The sequence below is a fragment of the Dendrobates tinctorius genome, unplaced genomic scaffold (assembly GCF_039654945.1).
Source record: "Dendrobates tinctorius isolate UK_male_01 unplaced genomic scaffold, ASM3965494v1 ptg000020l, whole genome shotgun sequence".
In the NCBI taxonomy this organism is placed as follows: domain Eukaryota; kingdom Metazoa; phylum Chordata; class Amphibia; order Anura; family Dendrobatidae; genus Dendrobates; species Dendrobates tinctorius.
The window spans coordinates 55598436-55623631 of record NW_027361688.1 but is presented as its reverse complement, the minus strand read 5'-3'; the positions used below and the strand labels follow the sequence as shown (position 1 = coordinate 55623631).

At 37.9% G+C, this 25196-nt stretch overlaps 1 protein-coding gene across 2 annotated transcripts in view; it reads left to right on the top strand.

Moving 5' to 3' along the window:
• Nucleotides 1-25196, top strand: part of LOC141083678 (protocadherin alpha-C2-like) — a 564749-nt gene that overhangs the window by 80473 nt on the left and 459080 nt on the right. Inside the window, exon 1 of one of the 2 annotated variants that reach the window (XM_073568063.1) lies at nt 5046-7551. The exons of the other annotated variant lie outside the window; for it this stretch is intronic. Coding sequence (XP_073424164.1) covers nt 5185-7551 — 2367 coding nt within the window. The 5' untranslated portion in view covers nt 5046-5184. Of the gene's footprint in view, nt 1-5045; nt 7552-25196 lie in introns of those variants that run through there. 2 annotated transcript variants of the gene reach the window in all.

Sequence of the window (25196 nt, the reverse complement as noted above, 5' to 3'; positions counted from 1 at the left end):
CAGCCCACAGCCACCCAGGATAAAGCGCATCTATTAGATGTACCAAATCTGTCGATTTGCCCTACTCTTCCCTCTTGCACTGTGGTGGTGTATTGTATTCTCAGGTGACATCAAGCACACGGGTTAGTCATGGGCTATGCATTACTAACCATATAGTCACATTCTTAATAAATACACAGCCAGAATAAAGTCCTTTATTTAAAATAAGTATATACATTGTTTTACTTTTTATTTAATAATATAAAACAAAGTTGCACTTACCTTTTGTCCATTCCATTGAAGTCCTCATCACCTGAAAAAACAAAAGAATAGACAACAATAATACTCACCTAACACCAGTTCCATTAAAGCCCTGGTTGCCTGTAAAAAAATAAACAAATAAAAAAACAATATCCCTCACCTGTCCGACATACTGTCCCACGCTGTAATCCATGTCTTCAACCTGGACAGTGCCAAGATGCAACTGTCCAGGCCAAAAGCAATGGGAGAATGAGCTGATGTGTGTGCAGCATCAATAACTAGCGGTGATGTCAGGGAGGTAACTACAGGTCACTAAGGCTGCATTCTCAGCTCATGTCACTGTGAGCCGGGCTGATGAACTATGGTGACTTCAGTGAGATCACTGCTAGTACCGTGAGAAAAAATCTTATAAATACCTCTCCATTACTAATCCATCAGCTTGATGTTACCTGACAATACAAACGTGATATCAACCCCACAAATATTACCCCACTTGCCACCGCCACAGGGAAATTGAGAACAGCCGGGCAAAGTGCCAGAATTGGCGCACAGAAAAAATGTGCCTTTTCTGGGGTGGCTGCAAGCAGCTATTTATAGGCTGGGAAGCAGCCAATATCCTTGGCCTTTTCCCAATCTAAGAATACCAACCCCCAGCTGTCTGGTTTAGCTTGGCTGGTTTTCAAAAATCGGGGAACCCCGTGCCATTTTTTAAAATTATTTATTTAATTTATTCTATTCTTGATAACCAGTCATGATAAGGCTGACAGCTGAGGGCCACAGCCTGCAGCTCTCAGTTTTACCATGCTGGTTATTAGAAAGAGAGGTGAACCCCACCATTTTTTTAAATTGATTAATTTATAGCGCATGTGCCAGCTGATGAATACTCCCATCAGCCACCACCTACTCTCACTGTTATCAGTGACAGCAGCCATAAGCTAATGGAAGTAGAACTCTTATCAATCAATGTCTGTGACTGGATGTAAACTTTTTCCCGGTCACAGCTGCTAGCTCACACTATCATCTAACAGCATTGTAACTGCAGCTCCAAGATCCATAAGCATAACATGTGCAAGTACATGGTGTCTCTTCCGGGGTAAAATATTATGGAAGCATATATGTAAGTACTTTATTCTCCTGTGAAGCAATTATTTTTGAGACACCTGTCCACAAACTTTCTGCTATCCTGGTACTTTAATGGATCACTTAAAATGGAAACGTTATAGTAGTACAGAACTTCTAGCCAGCCAAAATATGGTAGTTCTTGGGTCTTACATGTTATAGAATTTGAAGCATGTGTCAAAATAAAAAATGAATGTCTACTATTATTTAATTTCCTGCACTCAGAGTTATATTAAAGAAATACAAAATGAATCAGTTTTGTTTAAGTCTAAGACAGAGACTGATGCAGCCAAAAAAATAAATGTACAGAATATCATCCCTTCTGTCAATCCTGCCTCCCTAACTGTATCTCAACAAAACATGGGAGAGTTTATAGATTTTTTTTTCTATAAAAATTCTTAACAGGTACTGATAAACCCATTAACTTATTAATTGAACAGAAAGTTTTTTATGAAATTTCTGGTTTCATTCTTAAAAGAAAAGAAGCATAGTTTACATCAATCATGATTAAATAATGATGAAAATCATGGAAATTAACTAAAGGAAGCATAACCAATGCTGCTTATTAAAACAGACACTGTAATAGAAACAAAGTTGAAAATATATATTTAAATTTGACCAGAGCAATGTTTTTTAGATCATAGAAGGCATACAGTGGGTGCAGAAAGTATTCAGACCCCTTTAAATTTTTCAGTCTTTGTTTCATTGCAGCCATTTGGTAATTTCAAAAAAGTTAATTTTTTTTCATTAATGTACACTCTGCACCCCATCTTGACTGAAAAAAAAAAACAGAAATGTCCAATCTGACCGCTAACGGGATAGTACGTCAGCGGTCAGACTCCCCTGCTTTGAGGTGGGCTCCGGTGGTGAGCCCACCTCAAAGCCTTGACATGTCAGCTGTTACTGTATAAACAGCCTACATGTGCCCGCAATAGGCGCAAGCGGAATTGCAATCTGCTCACGCCTATTAACTAGTTAAATCCCGCTGTCAAACGTATTTAACTACTGCCTCCCGCCGCTGGGCCGGAAGTGAGTTCATCGCCGACCCCGTCACGTGATTGGGTGTCGGCAACGCATTGACTTGACAACCAGTGCTCTCATAGAAGCATGCCAAGCAAGCATTCTATTGAAGCATGCCAAATGTAAAAAAAGTGTTTGAAAATTTAAAAAAAAAAACAAACCTAAAAGTTCAAATCACCCCCCTTTTGCCAAAATCAAAACAAAATAAAAAAAATCACACATACACATATATCAGGTATCACCGCATTCAGAATTGCCTGATCTATCAATAAAAAAGGATAAACCTGATCACTAAATAGGTAGTGAGAAAAAAATTCAAAACGCCAGAATTAAGTATTTTTGTTCGATGCGACATTGCATTAAAGTGCAATAAAAGGGCGAGCAAAAGAACATTTTTGCACAAAGGTGGTATTATTAAAACCATCACCTCAGCACACAAAAAATAAGCCCTCACCCGACCCCAGATCAAGAAAAATGGAGACGCTACTGGTCTCCGAATATTGTGCTTTTTTTTAGCACAAATTGAATTTTTTTTTCATCACTTAGATAAAAGAGAACCTAAACATGTTTGGTGTCTATGAACTCATAATGACCTGGAGAATCATAATGGTAGGTCAGTTTCAGCATTTAGTGAACCTAGTAAAAAAGCCAAGCAAAAAACAAGTGTGAGATTGCACTTTTTTTGCAATTTCACCGCACTTGGAATTTTTTTTCCATTTTTGAGCACACAACATGCTAAAACCAATGATGTCGTTCAAAAGTACAACTCATCCCACAAAAACTAAGCCCTCACATGACCATATTGATGGAAAAATAAAAAAGTTATGCCTCTGGAAAGAAGGGGAGCCAAAAATGAAACTGAAAAATCAAAAAAAATCCGGTCATGAAGGGGGTAAAAGGGGTCAGAATACATTCCGTACCCAGTGTAGATAGGTCAAATTGTCCTCAATCTAAGTACTTTAGTCTTTGACAGGCATATAGAATTTCTTGTTCTATTACTCTTATTTTTCTCTAATATATCCCTAAAGGAGTTAAGTACCAAAATTTGATCCCTAGGTGGTAAACTGCTGAGACATTATCCCATATAGAAAATTGGCATCTAAAACCCCATTTGAATAGAGCCATTACTAAACATATGCCCTAAAACTCTTTAGTTTTCTATGGGACCAATAGAAATTGCTGAGAGTTGAGCTCATAAATTTCTCTATATGAGAAAACTTTTCTGTTAGATCTTTTAAATGTTTTTGCTGAAGGCTGTTATTTAATAAACCAATCATCAAGATGAAAATGTTACTATATGATACAATACATACAATACAATATGAATAGCTATACCACATTAAAATGCAGTTAGGACATTCCATGATCAGAATATGGGAAAGGCTAAATTGACGTAATAAAAACCAGTCTACTAATGAGGAAAGGCAAAAATTCTACGTATACCCTTTCCTAATTTTAATGCAAGATACACTGAAACAACTTGTAGAAATTCTAACTAGAGGTGGGCGGACACCAGGATATTCGGGTCCGGTGGGTTTGGCTGAAGAGTTACTAAAACTTAGGGATCTATTCTTGATAACCAGCCTTGATGCAGCTGACAGCTGAGGGTTGCAGCCCCCAGCTATGAGTTTTGCCTGGCTGGTTATCAAAAATACAGGAGAACCGACAAAGCTTTTTTTCTATTATTTACAGCGCAGGAGGTGGCTGATGTATGCTCGCATCATAAAAATGATGATAGTTGAAGCTTAAGAAGAAAAACTACATTTATGACAAAGTTAGACCTTAGTTTTCACAACAAAAAATTTACAAGTTTATTTATTCATTGCACAGCAGAAATGGATGACAGATGTAATCTTTATTTTCTTAATAAATTATTGACTTTTTTAATAATGTAAAATATATTTGAATTTCATGGAGACTTTCAGTACTAGAAAACACTAAAAATTTCCTTTTTTGTTTTTCTATTATTAAAGATATTGAAATGATCTATCTACCTATCTATATACAGTATCTACTGTATCTATTATCTACACATTTATATATATACATATATCCAACTATCTAGTTGTCTATGTGTCTATATCTATAAAATTAAATTAAATTTAGCAAACGAGTGTTTTCTTTCAACTCATAATTACAACAATATTTAAGCTTTCTTAGGTATCTTGGATTTTAAAAAAAGTCTGTAACTTTTTTTACAGTTGTCAGCCATTTTCCATTCTTATCTACAATCACTTAGTTTAAATACGCATTCCTGTAAGGGAGAAAATAGTTAAGTAAATGTGTAAGGAATGTTACTTACATGTGAAAAGGAATATGTAAAAAAGCTCAAGGGCATAAATTGATTTTCAAACATATTATTACTAATATTTTATATAAATACGAAAAACAATGTTAATTTTGTTGGATCCAATCGGAAAAAAAGCAAAGCAAGGCAACTGCAAAGTATAATAGAATGTGAAATTAGTTGTAAATAATATTTATACAATGAAAACACTTTGCTATGTTATTTCACACAGTTAGATTGTGAACATTAAATGTAAAAAATATATAGAAATTACTGCTTAAACAGAAAAATAGAGATATACCTGATATGTAACCTGAATATTTAGCACTAGATGGCACTCCTCACCAACTAATAACAGGAAGGAAAGAGGAAATGCATTTCTCCATCATTAAATGAAATTCTTGCAGCAGGGATTCCGGCCATGACAGATTTTTTTCCCAATTTCTTTGAGCTTCAGTCAGCATTAGTGCCTTTATTACTGGACAAATCATCACTTCTACCTTCACTGGTTTTAAGAAATGCTGAATCAGAGACAGGATTATCAGGTACGGAGCAGGTTGGTTCATTTCTTTTTGTTACAAATATCGTGGGATGTGGTCCTGAGTCAGCTGCATTATATCATCCCTGAGGAATCCAAGCATGGCACCTTTGTCGGGAGAATTGCTCAGGATCTTGGACTGGATATAGGTGAGATTAATTCCAGAATGTTACATATTGTCTCTAGAGATGAGAAGGAATATTTCCAGGTTAATCTGCAGAATGGAATCCTGTTTGTTAAAGAGACAATAGACAGAGAAGTGCTGTGTCCAGATACACCCTTCTGTATAATTCCTCTGCAGGTTATTGTAGATAAGCCTGTGCAGATGTATCGTGTAGATGTAGAAATGGAAGATATCAATGACAATAGTCCGATATTCTCCTCTAGTGTGACTAATCTGGTCATTTCAGAGGTAAAACATGCAGGATCTCGTTTCCTATTGAAAATAGCTTCAGATCCAGATCTTGGAACAAATTCTATCACCAACTATGAGCTCAGTGCAAGTGATTATTTTGCTTTGGATTTCCAAAAATATATTAATCAAATCAAATCATTGGAGCTTGTGCTGAAAAAAAATTTAGACAGAGAAAAGCAGTCTGTTCACAATCTCTCCCTTACAGCTTATGATGGAGGCAAACCAAGGCTAAGTGGCACCACACGTATTGTTGTTACTGTGGAAGACTTTAATGATAATGCTCCCGTGTTTGATCAGCCATTTTACCAATGCAGTGTTAATGAAAATGCTGTAGAAGGAACTTTAGTGTTTAAGCTGAATGCTACTGATCTGGATGTTGGGAAAAATGGAGAAATACTATATGATTTCAGCAATATGGTGTCAGGAGAGGCAAAAGAGTCATTCACCTTAGACAAATACACAGGAGAAATAAGAGTAAAAGGCAAGTTGGATTTTGAAACTAAAAAAATATATGAAATCCAGATTGAAGCTATTGACAATGGAGATGTGCAATATGTTGGACATTGCAAAGTTCTGGTGACTGTTGTAGATGTCAATGACAACCCTCCAGAGATGACAGTGACCTCATTATCAGTTCCTGTTCCTGAAAATTCTCCTCAGGGGACAACAGTTGCCATCATCAGTGTCCATGATAAAGATTCAGGATCAAATGGAAAAGTCCACTGCTACATTTCTGAGCCTTCACCATTTAAGGTAAATCCAGCATTCATGAGTGATTTTTCTTTGACCGTGAATGGACCTTTGGACCGAGAAGTGAAAGATCAATATGAAGTTAAAATTACTGCAAGAGATGAAGGTTCTCCATCCCTGTCTACGTCAAAAACTCTGAAGATTGATATAAGTGATGCCAATGACAATGCTCCAAGATTTGTTCAATCAATAGGCACAATATTCATTAAAGAGAACAACCCACCAGGGTCTCATATATATTCAGCATCAGCATCTGACCCAGATATTGGGCAGAATTCATTCATTACTTACTCAATTAGGGAACGCATAATTGATGGAATTCCTATTTCTTCCTACATTTCCATTAATCCAGAGAACGGAAAGGTTTTTGCTTTAGTTTCATTTGATCATGAACAGATTTCATATTTCCAGTGTCATATAAAAGCCACTGACGCTGGTCTACAAGCCCTCAGCTCCAATCTTACTTTAAACATTTTCATTGAGGATATTAATGATAATGCTCCTACTTTCACCCCACTTCACTCTGAAATAACAATTAAAGCTTCTAAGTCAGCCGAACCTGGACACCTGATAACGAAAGTGAAGGCCGTAGATCTGGATTCTGGATACAATGCTTGGACATTTTACAAGTTAAAGGATGTTGGCGGATCTGGAAAATCTCCATTTACTATTGCACATCAGACTGGAGAAATCACTTTGAAACGGTCATTTACAGATTCAGATAATGATGAGTACAGATTGCATGTAGTAGCTCAGGATCATGGTGAACCGGTCATGACATCAGAGACACAAATCATCATATCTGTCGTGGAGTCTGGAGAGGTATTGAAGTTTGATAATCAAGAGACCAAGGGGAATGGTGCTGAATTTTCTGATGCAAATGTTTACTTGGTTGTTGCAATCTGCATCATATCAAGTATTTTTCTTATTACTCTGATTGTTTTCACTGTGTTAAGATGGCAAAAATACCGAGATGAGGTCAATGAGCTAAAGGAAAATTACAGAATCTGCTCCAACACTGGAGGGAGCTGGATGTATTCCCAACACACTCAGTATAACATCAGCTCCAATTCATTTAGACCAAAAAGTGACTTAATAGTTTTTACTCCAAATAACTCTCAGACACCAGGAAATGAAGAGCAAGTCAATCCACAGGCGGTCTTATTGAATTCCTCCTATAAGGTAAGGCCAAAATATTATTATTTTAAGAATGGTACATGACATAGTTTTTGGCTTTAAAAAAACATTTATTTTAGCACTTTTAATAGTTAAAATTTGTATATGTGTGAAAAACTTGTAAAAAGTAAGGATAATATACAGTATATAAATGTCTTTAAGACTGGACACATACAAAATAAAATGTATTCAAGGCTCTGGTATGTTTGGAGGTAGGAATTTGTCTGCTTAAAGAGGGTAAGCCAAAACGCCATCATAGAATTGGGGGGGAAAACAAGCCCAATAGGGTCTTAAAAGAAAACAAGTTAGAATAAAAACAGGGGTGAGAACTCACTTGATAAATTTGCACATTAGCAACATATTACACTCATGAATCATCTGCAGCAGGACACAGGTCAGCAGACCAAACTAATATACTTGAAAAAATGTGCAGCATCTAAACCTGCACTGCTGAAGAATCCAGGATATCGATGGCTTCTTTAAAAGTTTTATTGAAAGCAGGTTAAAAAGTCAACACATTTCAAAGTCATTCTAGACTTTTTCATCAGGACATGGTTTGTGTCATTAACATTTTAGAGGTTTGGAATATACCCTTCTACGCTTGAGTTTTTCGATCTGTTGTATATTTTTAGACACTGGCACCACATTTGCTATATGCTGGTCCTGTGGCACAGACCTTGTCGCCATGAAGTAATTAAATATTGCAAATAATGGTCTGTCTATTATCGTAATTAATTGCTGCAGTATTTGGGGGTGTATGGCATTTATACCAGGTGATTTGTCTATTTTAGTGTGTTTGAGGAGGCGCCGTCTTATCATTTCCATACGTAAAAATGTCATTGATCATTAGATTGCCCTGAGCGGAAACTGTAGTGAGCAACCTATTTTTTAGATTTGTCTCTCCCTTATCCACTTCCACCATTTCCCCCAGAATATTTTCAAGAGGTCTACCACTATTATTTTTTAGTCTCTTGCCGTTTGTGTAGCTGAGAGATATTTTTTCATTATTCTCACTTTCTATGGCAGTGAATCATTTTATCTCAATCTTTGGGGCATTTGCTTGTTTGTTCCTTTTTTCACAATTCCTTTTTTTCTTTATATGTTATGCAATTTTAAATGCCTAGTCATAATAATCTTGCTTTAATTAAACACTATCTTTTTGTACCTTTACTGTTATATTTATTTATACTGGTTTTCTCCCATTTCCAACTTGTTTATTCTTATAAGGTATAAATTATGCACATAACCTATTCAAGATGTTTATAGAATTGTGTCAATTGTTTTGTGTACAAATATTTTTGAACACATTGTACCATTTTATGGTATTAAGGTAGTCTCTTCACCAATGAAAATTCACTTTACTGAAGTTTAGTCTTTTTGTAGCTTCTTTGCTAAATAGCTTATTAAAACGTGAAAACTATTATGTTTCTGCTCTCTGACCACAATCTTCTTTCATTCTCTTGTCAAGAACTGTCATCCCACTCAAGACACCCCCACTTTCCCCAATTATAGAAAAAAACATGCCATTATACAGTATGAAGAATTTGCAGTTATCATTGGCCCCAATCTTCTCCCTCTCATGTCCTGATTCTGCACTGAAACATAATAATAAAACATTGCAAAGTGCCTTGGATGAAGCTGCACCATTTCAAACTACTCCACACAGATGGCGACAACCCATTCATGTCATCCATTATAAATTTATGCTTAAAGCATACAGCTCCGCCCTTCACCTCTCCAAACAATCCTATTTTAAAACCCTTAACAAAGAACTATCAAACAATCATAAACGACTCTTTGACACCTTTCATTCTCTCCTCAATCTTAGAGTGCTGACCCCTTCCACTTACGTCAGCGTTGACAATCTAGCCAATTATTTCAAAGAAAAAAATGACCATATCAGACAGAAAATTTTCTCCCAATCACCTAATATCATGCATTCTCTTCCCTCCCACATTGCATCCAGCTCACTTTCTGCCTTTGAACCAATCATGGAAGAATGACCAGGCTCTTTGCATTTGCTCACTCTACTACCTGCATCAATGACCCTATTCCCTCCTATCTCCTCCAGTCCCTTTCCCTGGAGGCTGTCACCACTCACCTAACTAAAATATTTAATCTCTCTCATCTGGTACCTTTTCCTTGTCATTTAACCCCTTCACTACCAAGGGTGGTTTGCACGTTAACAACCGGGCCAATTTTTACAATTCTGACCACTGTCCCTTTATGAGGTCATAACTCTGGAACGCTTCCATGTATCCCGGAGATTCTGTCATTGTTTTCTCGTGACATATTGTACTTCATGTTAGTGGTAAAATTTAATTCATATACAGTAACTTGCGTTTATTTGTGAGAAAAACGGAAATTTGGCGAAAATTTAGAAAATTCCGCAATTTTCCAACTTTGAATTTTTATGCCCTTAAATCACAGAGATATGACACACAAAAAAGTTAATAAGTAACATTTCCCACATGTTTACTTTACATCAGCACAATTTTGGAACCAAAATTTTTATTTGTTAGTAAGATATAAGGGTTAAAAGTTGACCAGCGATCTCTCATTTTTGCAACACCATTTTATTTTTACGGACCACATCACATTTGAAGCCACTTTGAGGGGTCTATATGATAGAAAATACCCAAAAGTGACACCATTCTAAAAACTGCACCCCTTAAGGTGCTTAAAACCGCATTCAAGGAGTTTATTAACCCTTCAGGTGCGTCACAGGAATTTTTTGAATATTTAAAAAAAATTAACATTTAACTTTTTTTCACAAAAAAAATTACTTCAGGTTCAATTTTTTTTATATTACCAAGTGTAACAGGAGAAATTGGACTGCAAAAATTATTGTGCAATTTGTCCTGAGCACGCTGATACCTGATATGTGGGGGGAACCACTGTTTCGGCGCATGGCAGAGCTCAGAAGGGAAGGAGCGCCGTTTGTCTTTTTCAATGCAAAATTGGCTCGAATTCTGATCGGACGCCATGTCGCGTTTGGAGAGCCCCTGATGTACCTAAACAGTGGAAACCCCCCACAAGTGACCCCATTTTTGAAACTAGACCCCCTAAGGAACTTATCTAGATATGTGGTGAGAACTTTGAACCCACAAGGGCTTCACAGAAGTTTATAATGTACAGCGGTACAATTAAAAAATCATATTTTTTCCACAAAATGATCTTTTCACCCCCAATTTTTATTTTCCCAAGGGTAACAGGACCCTAAAAGTTATTGTGCAATTTGTCCTGAGTACGCTGATACCCCATATGTGGGTGTAAATGACTATTTGGGCACATGGCAGAGCTCGGAAGGCAAGCAGCGCCATTTGACTTTTTTGGCTGGAATTGAGATCGGACACCATGTCGCGTTTGGAAAGCCCCTGATGTACCAAAACAGTGGAAACCCCCACAATTGACACCATTTTGGAAACTAGACCCCCTAAGGAACTTATCTAGATGTGTGGTGAGAACTTTGAACCCCCAAGTGCTTCACAGAAGTTTATAACGCCCAGGCGTGAAAATAAAAAAAAAAAATTTTCCCACAAAAATGATATTTTTGCCCCAAAATTTTTATTTTCCTAAGGGCAACAGGAGAAATAGGACCCCAAAAGTTGTTTTGCAAATTGTCCTGAGTAGGCTGATACCCCATATGAGGGGATAAAACACTGTTTGGGCGCATGGCAGAGCTTGGAAGGGAAGGAGCGCCATTTGACTTTTTCAACGCAGAATTGGCTGGAATTGAGATCAGACGCCATGTTGCGTTTGGAGAGCACCTGATGTGCACAAATAGTGGAAACCCCCAATTCTAACCCTAGCCCTAACCCTAGCCCTAACCCTAGCCCTAACCCTAGCCCTAGCCCTAGCCCTCACCCTAGCCCTAGACCTAACCCTAACCCTAGCCCTAACCCTAATGGGAAAATTGAAATAAATACATTTTTTAAATTTTATTATTTTTCCCTAACTAAGGGGGTGATAACGGGGGGTTTGATTTACTATTTATGGCGGTTTTTATATTTGGCAGCTGTCGCATGCTAAAAGACGCTTTTTACTGTCAAAATAGTTTTTGCATCACCACATATTGAGAGGTATAATTTTTCCATATTTTGACCCACCGAGTCATGTGAGGTCTTATTTTTTGCAGGACGAGTTGACGCTTTTATTGGTATCATGTTCGGGCATGTGACATTTTTTGATCGCTTATTATTTAGTTTTTTGGGACGCAGAATTTACAAAAACCAGCGTTTCATGAATTTCTTTTGGGTGGTGTGTTTACGCCGTTCTGGGTGCGGTAAAATTTATAAGGCGGTTTTATTCTTCGGGTCAGTATGGTTACAGCGATACCTCATTTAGGTCGTTTTTTATGTTTTGGCGCTTTTATGCAATGAAAACAATTTTATATAAAAAATAATTATTTTTGCATCGCTTTATTGTGCGAGCTATAACTTTTTTATTTTTTCGCTGATGATGCTGTATAATGGCTCGTTTTTTGCGGGATAAGATGACGTTTTCAGCAGTACCATGGATATTTATATGCGTCTTTTTGATCGCGCGTTATTGCACTTTTTGTTCGGCAGTATGATAATAAATCATTATTTTTTGCTTCGTTTTTTATTTTTATTTTTTAAGGGGTTCGCTTAAGGGGTTAACTATTAGGACAGTTTTATAGGGCGGGTCGTTATGGACGCGGCGATACCAAATATGTGTACTTTTATTGTTTTTTTTTTTTTTTTTTCAAAAAATGAATATATTGGGGAATATTTTTTTTTTAATTTATTTAGCGATTTTTTTAAAATTATTTTTACACTTTTTTTTATTTTTTTTACTTTATTACAATGTCCCAGGGGGGACATAACTGTCCTGTGACAGATCGTTGATCTGTCACAGGTACTGCACAGGCTTCCTCATGCCTGCGCTTTGCAGGCACTGAGGAAGCCAGCTTCCTGCAGGCCCCCGGAGGTCCCGTCGCCATATTGGATCCGGGGACCTGCAGGAAAGGAGACCCCCGCAGCAGCGCTGCACATTGCGCTGCAGTGGGGGGCTCAGGGAAGCAAGGAGGGAGCCCCCTCCCTGCCGATGCTTCCCTTTAACCCCCGGTACACCGCGATCGTGTTTGATCGTGGTGTGCAAGGGGTTAACGTGTCGGGGGCGGTCCGTGACCACCCCTGACACATTGTGCCGGGTGTCAGCTATGATAATTAGCTGACACTCGGCCACAATCAGCGGCGCTCACCACGTGGGCGCCGCTGATCGCGATGACGTAATATTCCGTCCATGGTAATTAGGTCCATGGTCACATGGACGGAATATTACGTCAATTGTAGGTAAGGGGTTAAGCAAGCCAGCATATATCCATTACTTAAAAAAATCCCTCTACCAGAACTGAGCCACTAACTGCAGATCTGTCTCTAATCTTCCTTTCATCTTTAAACTCTTGTTCCACTCCCATCTAATGTGATATCTCTCAGATCACTCTCTTCTTGACCCTTTATAATCTGGTTATTGCTCTTTACACTCTTCTTAAACTACCCTTACTAAAGTCTCTAATTATCTACTAACAGCTAACAGCTAAAGCTAATGGTCTCTACTCCCCTCCCTGCTGATTCGCCTTGATTTCTCTGCAGCATTTGATACTGTCAATCACCAGTTCCTCATCACGATGTGTTATGGTTTGCAGATCGCACCAAATGTAAATTAAGAGAAGGTGTGATCGCAACCCGGGGTACACTGTGCAGTAATGGAGAAACCACAGCTAGAGAACAATGATGGAACGTAGCCATGAGTAAGCATCATAAACACACCGAGTTAAATGTCAATTGGCGTGAACAGAGTGCAAGGCACCTGACTCTGTTACTCCACACAGCGGTTCGAATACTGAGAGCACTGTAAGCTATGCCTTGTTAGACGTCACAGGAGCATAGTGGAATTGATGCTAGTGGGGTCCTTATATCTCACCCCCTACTATGCTGGTGATTAAACCTGCTCTGACACATGGTGGCTTTTGAGCCAGTGCCTGAGGATGCCTGGTGCAGATGCTAAGTTCAAGCAGGAGTTCCCACCCTACACTGTCTAGGAACACACTCGTAGTGCTATTAGAGACACACGTGCATACAAGGTGTTAACTGGCCCACCAACACACACACAGCAAATACGTATGATCTTAGTGCACCGACATGCATGCCAAAGATCCTTTCATAGACTGTGCCAATAAGACAGGACCTTGCTCATGGGCCAATCCAGAGCCAGCACAGGACCTGAGCAGCTGATGACCGAATACCAATGAGAGGTTGTCACCTCACGAACATTCTCATTAGAGCAAAACCTGGAATTTGTCTAAGGAATGACTGCCTGCCGCTGTCTATTGTCAGTCACCATTGCTGAACCTGGAGAGGCAGCTGTAACCATGTGCACAGCCCGAGTCAGAGAAAGATGCTGTGACCAATGTCTTTGTTGAGCAGTATCCACTGCGGTCGAGACCGAATGGGAGACCGCAGGAGAAGATAAGGCTTGGTATCCATCCTGTGCAGAGGGAGACTAACACTCTGCTCTGTTCAATTGGCCTCAGAGATACAGTTCTCTCCTGGTTCTCCTCCTACCTCTCTGACCGTTCCTTTACTTTATCTTTTGCTTGCTCCTTTTCCTCTCCTCTTCCTCTTAATGTCACGGTTCCTCAAGGATCACTCCTAAGACCCCTCCTCTTCTCTTTATACACTGCCCTTATTGGATAAACAATCAATACATTCAGTTTTCACTACCATCTTTATGCTGATGACATCATATCCTTACATCACCTCTGCATAAACTGGAAAATACCAGTGATTATCTTTGCGCTGCTTCTAACATAATGTCTTCCATCTATCTAAAACTGAATCTGTCAAAATCTGAACTAATGTTTCCTCCCTCTACAAACCTACCTATGACCGATATTGCCACTTCTGTGTATGGTTCTACGATTACTCCCCAGCAACATGCCTGCTGTCTTAGGGTCATATTTGACTAAGATATTTCCTTCACCCCCCTTGTCCGATCACTTGCTTGCTCATGTCACCTACATCTCTAGAATTTGACCTTTTCTTTTCACTCAGCAAAAACTCTTACTGTTGCTCTTATTCATTATTGGCGAGACTATTGCATCGCTCTACTAATCGGTCTCCCTCTTACTAAACTTTGCCCTCTCCAATCTCTCCTGGATGCAGCAGCCAGAATCATATTTTTTTCCAAACGCTACAGTTGCATTGGTTTCCTATCCTCTACAGAGTTTCATATAAACTTATCACTCTCACCCACAAGGCGCTCCACAGTTCAGCAGCACCCTACATCTCCTGCCTCATCTCAGTCTAGCACACTACCTATGACCTTCATTCTGCCAATGACCGAAAACTAATATCCTCCATAATCAGAACCTCCCACTCCCATCTCCAAGACTTCTGCCATGCTGCACCAGTTCCTTGGAATGCACTACCCTGAACAGTTCAATTAATTCCCAATAACCATAGTTTTAAGTGTGGCATAAAAATGCATTTATTTAGACTGGCCTATTGCCTCACTTCACTTTTCTAACTATCTTTGTTATGCCTATACAAACTTTTCTTCAAAATCAGGATCATTGCAGCATCTGTTCACACACCCTCTAAGCACTTAATAGTGCTCTGTATCTGTACTTGTACACATACTGGCTGGTGACCGATTCATGCTGCATTATGTGAATACTCTATTTATTATATGGATGGCTGGACCATACAATATATGCAAAAGCAATATTTGCCATTTTATTTTTGTGTCCCCCTATTTCCTCATAGATTGTAAGCTTGTGAGCAGGGCCCACACTCCTTTTGGTATCTGAGTTATGTAGTATTCTGTAATGTCTTTATTGTCTGTTATTGTCTGTACAAGTCCCCTCTAAAATGTAAAGGAATATATTGGCACTATAGAAATAAAAATTAATATTATTATGTGTGAAAGGCAGAATATGACCCAGAGCAAGGCTTCAAGACCGGTCCCGAAGCACCTGAGCAAGGCAGTTCATGAAACAACTGTTATGGAAAAACCTGTTGCATAGGGTGCCAGCCAGAGAACATCGTGAATGTCTGAAAAGGAAGAGGCAGCAATCACCATTCCGGGCGTTGAATCAATGCCCGGAATAGTGAGTGCTGCCTCCTTCCTTTTTTGGACAATATTATTTTATGTTACTGTAACTTTTACCTAAGTACCCCCTGATTGTACATTTGATATTCTGCCTGGCCTATTTGTTAAAACTAGGTCTTAAAATGCTCACCATTCCACCTTCTTGTTGGGTCCTGATTAGAGATTATCAGATCAGGCAAAATTTCTAATTTGTGTGAATTTTCCTGGGATATTCAATACCTAGAGAAGTTATTCTTCACAAATTTAATGTCCCTTATTAAGCTCTGTGGTCACATCATGTGCAGAACCATAATGGGCCGCATTAGAGCCAGAAGTCTGGGTGAGAGGCCTGGGGATTTTGCTTGCTGTGGGTAACAGAAGATGTGAGGGGAAACTGAACAGATGATGAGGATTAGAAGGAACAGAGGGGTCAGAGATGTGAGCGGTAAGGAATTTTAAAATTATTTAATGGCCCTTTACTGATGGCTTACGGCAACAATTTTCCTGAATCAGAAAGGAAGCAAATTGCCAAAAAACTTGCATTTTGACAAATGCGGATTTTTGGAAAATTCTAGTTGAATTCAATTACACTCAAATTTAGTCATGTCTTGTCCTGGACTAAATCTGAGATGGAAATGTATTTTATTATTGTCAAAAACCTGTTTCAATTGTTGAACTTGTTCCCCAATTGATGTCATGGTCATTGAAAGGTTCAAAAAGAATTACTTTACCTTAATTTGCTACCTTATCTACACTCCCTGACAGAAGTTATGTCGCTTATCCATATTATGTAAATAAAAGCTTATAACCTGACATTAAATTCATCCATTGGTTGGATAAATTATTCTATTCAAAGCTGAAACCCTCCGAAATGTGGTTTAGGTTAAGAAAATAAATTGCCATCAATGCAGAAATATTGATCATTTAATGGACACAGAATGGTCAGATTTTGGCAAGACAAAAGTTTTGTCGGCCACAGAAAGTAATGTGATAGACCATCATGTTTTAAAATAGAAGAAAGATGGGCTTGTTGATAAATTAAAAATGTTTCATTTTAAAATGTAAATATGTATTAAAAATCGTAAATATATTTTCTAGATTATTCATATGTTCAAAATTTGAACAAATATACAGTATATGTATGTAAGTATGAAAATCTTAAACAAATAAAGTCTGTTAATTGAGAATTTGAATTCTTGAAAAAGGTATGTAGCAACTGCTGCAAGAAGTCATTTTAGTTGGTCTGTTTTCAAAATGAGAAAACCACAGAAAACAGTAAAAAAAACTCTTAATTAAAAAATATTTAAAATATTTATGGTTACAGTATATAGCACATTTATTTTTACATACTACATTACAAAGCTATAAAAGTATGTTACATCAAAAGAGTCACTGAGAAAGTAAATACCTTAAACCCAACGTTGTAACAACTTTAGAATTATAGCGATTCTTTTTGTCCAAATATGAAAATAGGAAAGATTCATATAAACATATCTATGCTTTCTTAGTTTTATCCTGTTTGTTCGCACAGAACTTAACTTGTTAGTTATCAGACACTTATTTTTTATGCTTGCAAAGAACTTATATGATATAAGATATTAATGACTTGTCTGTATTGGTTTTCAAATAGTAATAATAATTTCCAATGATTAATGACTATACTTGACATCTATAAGCTATGTTTATTATCAGCTAATGTTGGTTGGTTAGTAAGTTAGCTAAAAATGTAATATGAGGTCATTTAACATAGCATTTTAGAGAATGATATAATTTCACACAACCAACATGGCTTCATTACAAGTTCTTGTAAAACACCTTGTTGGGACAAGTGAATATTTTTTTGACTTTTCTAAAACATTAATTATAATTTCTAACATGTGGTTATTCAAAACATTTATAATAACTTATTGTAAATGCAATATTTGTTTTTTGGATACTGTTTTGGCAAAAAATATTCAAAAAGTCCTCTTAAATGACTAATATTCAAACTGAAAAAGTGTAAGTTTGCTTATCCCCAAGAGGTATACATTAAGCCGCAAATTTATAATTCGAATGTTTGTGACAAATTTCTAATAAGAATACAGTACATTTTGTCAATATTAAGAATAGTTTATTTTTCTTTAAAATTTATAGTAGGTTTAAGCATGACCGAAGTGAAAGAAAAAAAGTTGAAAATAACCATGTTATGCTTTTACTTGCCAAGCAATTATGTCAATGTCTTTTGCTTAAATGTACAGTATATGACCTTACATTTTATTTTACTATACATTTTTGGACAAATTATATTAATAACATAATGATGGAGCCAAGTTTATGTAAACACAGATAACATCGAACTGGGATATCATGGTGCAGAAAAGTGTAATTTGGCCCCTATTTGACCCCTAGGTGAATGTATCTTTCAATGTTGAAGATAAACCAATGTTTGCTCTCCGCAAGAAGAAACGTTACTTCTTGGATCCCAGTCAGATGCCTCTCACACAGCCAAACCAGATCTCACACTTTGCACTGATGAGGGGCAGTACCCCGAAACAGTGTCTACAAATTGAGATTCTGATTTTTGCTTTTATCCTAAGTCATGTAACAAGGCACGTTAAAGGGTCGACTGTTATGAATGGGTCACCGAGGAGAAAAAAACAAAACAAGCTAAGTCACAGAAAACCAGAGAGGTTGGTAACTATGCAGATTGCAGATCCCTGATCCTAACCACACAACTAGCAGCAGCCGTGGAGCGCACCTACGATGGTCCTAGACGCTTCGTCACAGCCGGAGGACTAAATAAGCCTGAAGCAAGAAAAGGGGAAAACTAACTGCCCCAGAACAGACCCCAAAGGAAACACAGCCCCCACACATGTATTGACGGTGAAACAAGATGAAAGCACAAACACAGGCAGGAAAATAGGCTGAGCAAACAATGGGGCCCAAACTAACTAGAAAGGATTGGAAAGGAAAGACACTGTCTGCAATCTGCAAAAAACCCTACAAAAATAAAGTCCAACACTTCTGATAGCAAAATTAACCCTGAAGTCACTAGACTTCTCCCACTATATCAGCACTCTGAAATATTCTGAGACAGAGCAAAAAGAGGCCAATCTAATAAGGGACAAAAAGCAAATTGGCAAATACAGATAAATAAGAGTGGAAATTTAGCGCAGCCCCAGCCGCGGCTGGCTGACCACACAAAAAAGTGAATAGACCAACAAAATCAAGTGTGAACATTAGCAGAAACACTTGGATTTAGATGACTAGAACAGAGCTGAAAACCAAGACCTGACAAGCCAAAAGGAATCACCAGCACCAGAATAGGGGGTCGGCTGTCTTAAATCCAGTCTGAGATTCCTGAGGTCCAATCGTCATCCTCATTATCAGGTGGCAGATCTCTACTGATTAAATCAGCCTCACTACCTCCTGTTACCACCAGAGGGAGCCTGGAAGGAGAACTCACAACTGGTGGACCAGAAAATGAACTCACAACAGTCAATATAGACTTCTAGGATTGCTACTTCCTATAGGTGGCACTAGAGTTCTAGTCCTCTTCCTCTCTGAAGAGAATATTTGCATATTTCCCAGAGGAGCATTGTGGCTTTAAGTTTCCTCATCTCAGCATGCTTAGCATGTCACTCTCCGCAAGGAAACACGTTACTTCTTGGATCCCAATTCTTATTTCATATATCAATAATACACAGGAAAATAAGAAACTTTTCACAATATCTTATCAGAGAAATCTACTTTTTTCTCTTTCTGGACTGATCATTCATTATCAAAATTGTCAATTCACAGGTAAATTCTATATTCAGTAAGACACATTTTATATTACTGAGATTGGAGTTGACAGTTGGTATTGACAACATGCAGATGGATGGGGAGGGGAAGTGAAGAGCTTCTCCTTTTCCACCTCCTACTGCACCTCTATACAGACTCTTATGAGTGGCAATTGTCATCTCCTATCTCATATAATGTAACAATCGGAAGCAGATGTGTTCAATGAGATGTCTTGCAAAGTTTCTTATTTTGATATGTGCCAAAGATATATGAGATAAAAAATAAAGCAATGCCTACTGTTTAAGTCATAGTAATCCACTTAAGTGATATAACTTTATGTGACAAGTTTTCAAGATGGAGCATTATTTAGTAAGTTATACTTGGTTGCTACTGATTATAACTAAAATAGATTATCGTCAAGTCTGCAAAGGAGAAGTTAAGAGTTATTTTAATAAGCTTTAATAAGAATGATGCAAATTTGCCATATCTGCAGTTAACCAGCTATTGCCTGACATGGGTTATCAGTTAAACATTATGGAAACCAATTTGATTGAAAGGGATATCCTGTGAACAAAGAACTTTATAATCAGTAGATCTTGTAATAATAAGTTCCACAATTTGACATGTTAAAACAATGTTCCTGTGCTGAGATAATCTTTTAAATGTGCCCTTGCTATGTACTGTGTAATGTTATGTCTTACCATGTAGGGACATGGTCTGCTCATACCACATCTCCTGGCCAGGGGAGGAAGCAAAAGAGAGTATACAAACAGGACAGCAGGAAATTGCAAGTCTTGCTTTATAGAATCATTTCCCTGCCTGTTTGAATACAATTTTAACATCAGAGAAAGAATAATCTGCGATCACATGCTGTTCTGTCTGCAGATTATTTTGCTTCCTCCCCTGGCCAGGAGGTCTGGTATGTTCAGATCAGGGCCAGACTGGCCATATGGCAAATCTGGCAAATGCCAGAAGGGCCTGTCTGGTCATGGGCTGCCTTGGCTGCTATGTTGTTAACATAATTGGTGTCCTCAAGACACCCATACTGTTAAGAGCTGTGATGGAATGCAGTGTTGCTGACTCCGCCACTTGCCCCTGCACGCCACGGGTATCATTAGAAAGATTGGTCTTGTAGAGAATCTCCCTTTCCTCTATCCAGGGTAATATTAGTAATATATCCCATCTGTTTCATGGGGATGAGAACAACATGGGCCTGTGTGATTTCAAATGCCAGGGCTGAATTTCAGCCCCAGTCCATACCTGGTTCAGATCATGAACTGGAGAAGCTCTGCATGGTTAGACAGGGGAACATTTATAAGATTATCTCAGAACAGGATAAAGAAAAGTTAACACGTCCAAATCTGAAACTTATGCTTATTTCAAAGTCCATTAATACATTTATTTTATGGGCCCTTTAAGCTCTGAAGAAGACATATATAAAATATACAATCAACAGTAGCTTTAGGCAAGAGTTTAAAATATTACACATTGATTACGCAACAGTTACATTTATGAGAAAGTTAAAAGATCTTAGTTTTGAGACAATGGTATTATACTCAAGTGAAGAGAAAGGTAAAAGTATGAAATATATTCTCTTAATATACAAACAATTTGTTTTACAATTGTTATATTATGTTTATTATTTACTAATTTACTTGATTTAAAGTTAACCTATATTTCCAATGTAGATTAAGAATGAAACACAGTATGATGGTGAAATAGCTAGCATTCTAAAAATGTTATATTTTCTTACTTTTATTTTTTATTTTACTACTATTAATTGTCAATCTTCTCTATAGTTGATATCTATCTATCTATCTATCTATCTATCTATCATATTAATTGACACTATTTTACATAATTGATGGATGTTATACTGTGGAAACACTATTTAAATTTTCACTTGATGTCTGTCCACTGCATGACAAAGGCAGAAAAATCTGCCGAAATGTTGCAGCTAATGGATCAGTAAAGCCATGGTTTTTCACTTTAATTTTTGGAGTGCTGCCTGTTTTTTCTGATTATCTATCTATCTATCTATCTATCTATCTATCTATCTATCTGATACTAAGATAATACTACACTTTATGTAATGATTGCAAGGATCAACACCTAATGTTTAATTTTTTGCAAATCAATGTTCTTTTTTCTTATACCCACAACCAAATGTGTGTATTCTTATGGATTTTGGATTTATATTTGAGACTTTGTAATCAGATTGTCAATTCATAATTAACAAATTTCTAGTTTAAATGATTTTTGCTGTAGATTGTAAAAAAAGTAAAGAAAATATGTAAAAAACATTATTGAGCCTTTTAAATAATCATAATTACTATTGTTATATTTTTTAAGACATGCACTGTATATATACGGCACTATGGGAGCTGCATTCTAGCAAACCGCCATATACACTCACTGGCCACTTTATTAGGTACACCTGTCCAACTGTGTGTTAAGACTTAATTTCTAATCAGCCAATCACATGGCGGCAACTCAGTGCATTTAGGCATGTAGACATGGTCAAGACAATCTCCTGCAGTTCAAACCGAGCATCAGTATGGGGAAGAAAGGTGATTTGAGTGCCTTTGAACGTGGCATGATTGTTGGTGCCAGAAGGGCTGGTCTGAGTATTTCAGAAACTGCTGATCTACTGGGATTTTCACGCACAACCATCTCTAGGGTTTACAGAGAATGGTCCAAAAAAGAAAAAAAATCCAGTGAGCGGCAGTTCTGTGGCCGGAAATGCCATGTTGATGCCAGAGGTCAGAGGAGAATGGGCAGACTGGTTCGAGCTGATAGAAAGGCAACAGTGACTCAAATTGCCACCCGTTACAACCAAGGTAGGCAGAAGAGCATCTCTGAACGCACAGTGCGTCGAACTTTGAGGCAGATGGGCTACAGCAGCAGAAGACCACACTGGGTACCACTCCTCTCAGCTAAGAACAGGAAACTGAGGCTACAATTTGCACAAGCTCATCGAAATTGGACAGTAGAAGATTGGAAAAACGTTGCCTGGTCTGATGAGTCTCGATTTCTGCTGCGACATTTGGATGGTAGGGTCAGAATTTGGCGTAAACAACATGAAAGCATGGATCCATCCTGCCTTGTATCAACGGTTCAGGCTGGTGGTGGTGGTGTCATGGTGTGGGGAATTTTTTCTGGGCACTCTTTGGGCCCCTTGGTACCAATTGAGCATCGTTGCAACGCCACAGCCTACCTGAGTATTGTTGCTGACCATGTCCATCCCTTTATGACCACAATGTACCCAACATCTGATGGCTACTTTCAGCAGGATAATGCGCCATGTCATAAAGCTCGAATCATCTCAGATTGGTTTCTTGAACATGACAATGAGTTTACTGTACTCAAATGGCCTCCTCAGTCACCAGATCTCAATCCAATAGAGCATCTTTGGGATGTGGTGGAACGGGAGATTCGCATCAGGGATGTGCAGCCGACAAATCTGCGCCAACTGTGTGATGCCATCATGTCAATATGGTCCAAAATCTCTGAGGAATGCTTCCAGCACCTTGTTGAATCTCTGCCATGAAGAATTGAGGCAGTTCTGAAGGCAAAAGGGGGTCCAACCCGTTACTAGCATGGTGTACCTAATAAAGTGGCCAGTGAGTGTATATACGGAATGATGATTGCGCTGGCTCACACTGAGCGCTGCCGCTATCAAATGCAGGTGTAAGCAAGAAACGATAGCGAGCATTTAACCCCTCTCATGCTTCTGTCAATAATGACAGTGACATCGAGAGGCACTGCAGTGGGAAGGAGCTCCCTCTCTGCTCCTATCAGCACAACACACACAACTGCAATCGCGTTGTGTTGATGGTCTCCATGAAGACCCCAGGCAGAAAGATGGCCGCTGGGTCATCAGGGATGGTGGCATGTAGGCTCCTGCTCAGAGCAGGAGCTGACACTACTCATCCCTGTGTGAGAGATGTTAATCTAATGCCCTGCAATGCGCTGCATTGCAGAGTTTTAGAGCAGCATTCAGGGAAGAGAAAGTTGATGTCCCATCCTGACACAATGTAAAAAAGTTATTAAAAATTGTGAAAATATAAAAAAATCACAAAGTAAAGAGCAAAAAATGAAAACTGTGAATCCAAACAGACATTTATGTAAAAGACAAAATAATTAAAAAAAGTACACATATTTGGTATCACCGCGTCTGGAATGACCCATCCTATGAAACTGTATCACGAGTTAACTCCTTCAGTGAAAATCAATAAAAAGAAAATAAAAGACAAGGCAAAAATGATGCTTGATCATCAGACCACTGAACATGGAATAAAATGCTATAAAAAAGAATGTAAATAAAAATGGTCTCTGAAAACATCATCTCATCCTGCAAAAACAAGCTGTCATAAAGCTCCATCAGTGGAAAAATACTAAAGTTATAGCTCTCAGAATAAAGTGATGCAAAAATATTTATTTTCTTTAAAATAGTCTTTACTGTGTAAAAGCGCCAGTGCATAAAAAAATGTATGGTATAGCTGTAATCATACTGACCTAAAGAATAAAGCTTCCTTATCAATTTTTATAATATGTGTGGAAAGGCATAAAAAAAGAAAAAAAATTCTTGAATTGATGTTTTTTTTCTCATTCTACCTCCAAAAAATCAGAAAAGAAAGATAAAAAATGTCATGTGCTCCAAAATGATACCAATGAAAACATCAACTCATCCCGCAAAAGACAAGCCATCACATGACTCTGTCAGCCAAAATATGGAAAAATTATAGCTATCCAATAGGCATGCTTTGGTTTGTGACAGCAGACACACATTAAAAAAATCCCGATATAAATCTTGTATCGCTGTACTCTCACTGACCAGAAGAATAAAATCATCTAATCATTTATACTGCACAAGGAAGGGTGTAAAAAATAAATAAAACCAATTTTTCACCTTCTGCTGATTTGCACATTTTGCCTCTCAAAGATCGTAGTAAAGTTCAGCTCACATTTATCTTTCACTCTGTGCTGAACACTTACACCAGTGTTTCTGTGTAAATCTCTGAAATATGTGATTCCAATGGAACCTCCAGTGGAAAAGTCCCTTTAAAGAGGCAGATGGAGGCATTGTGGATGCTGTCTGGCCTATGATCCTGTCTTTTGAGGTGCACATAAGAGCGGGGTCCGCCACAGTTTTGTTCACTTCTGAAATGAAGGAGATCGCTGAAAAGAGGTCAGACGGTGTCCAGATTTACTCTGCTGCCTCATTATAGTGAGTGCCTCTCTCATGGGTTTCATCTGAATCACATCACTTGGAGATTTAGATGGAAATCACAATATAAGTGCTCAGCATAGTGTGCAGGATAAATGTTATTCCAAATGTTATGTAAAATATTCCTAACAAAAGCTTCAATTCAATCCACAAAAAAGCAAGTCCCCACTCAGGTCCTTCAATGGAAATGTAGGGGGCTTCCCTGTTACTGGTAGTACAAAGGCTCTGGAATAGCGCTATAGCTCTTCACCCCCTAAAAGAAATTCAGCAAATTCTGTGCTCCCAAATCAAAATGCCTCCTCCCTTGTGAGCCCCACAGTGTGACTAAACAACATTTATCATATAGTAAACCTGAGGCCAAATTTTTTTTTTATAGATTGATGCTATTTTATTCATTGAATGTCAGTCACACAGAAAGCTAACGTTTCGGCCAAATCGGCCTTTGTCAAGGATATTTATCTAAATAAAGCATAACAATGCATAAGATTAACAATCTTTTTCCAGAAATGAATTATGTTCAGAATTACCAAAATGTTCACTG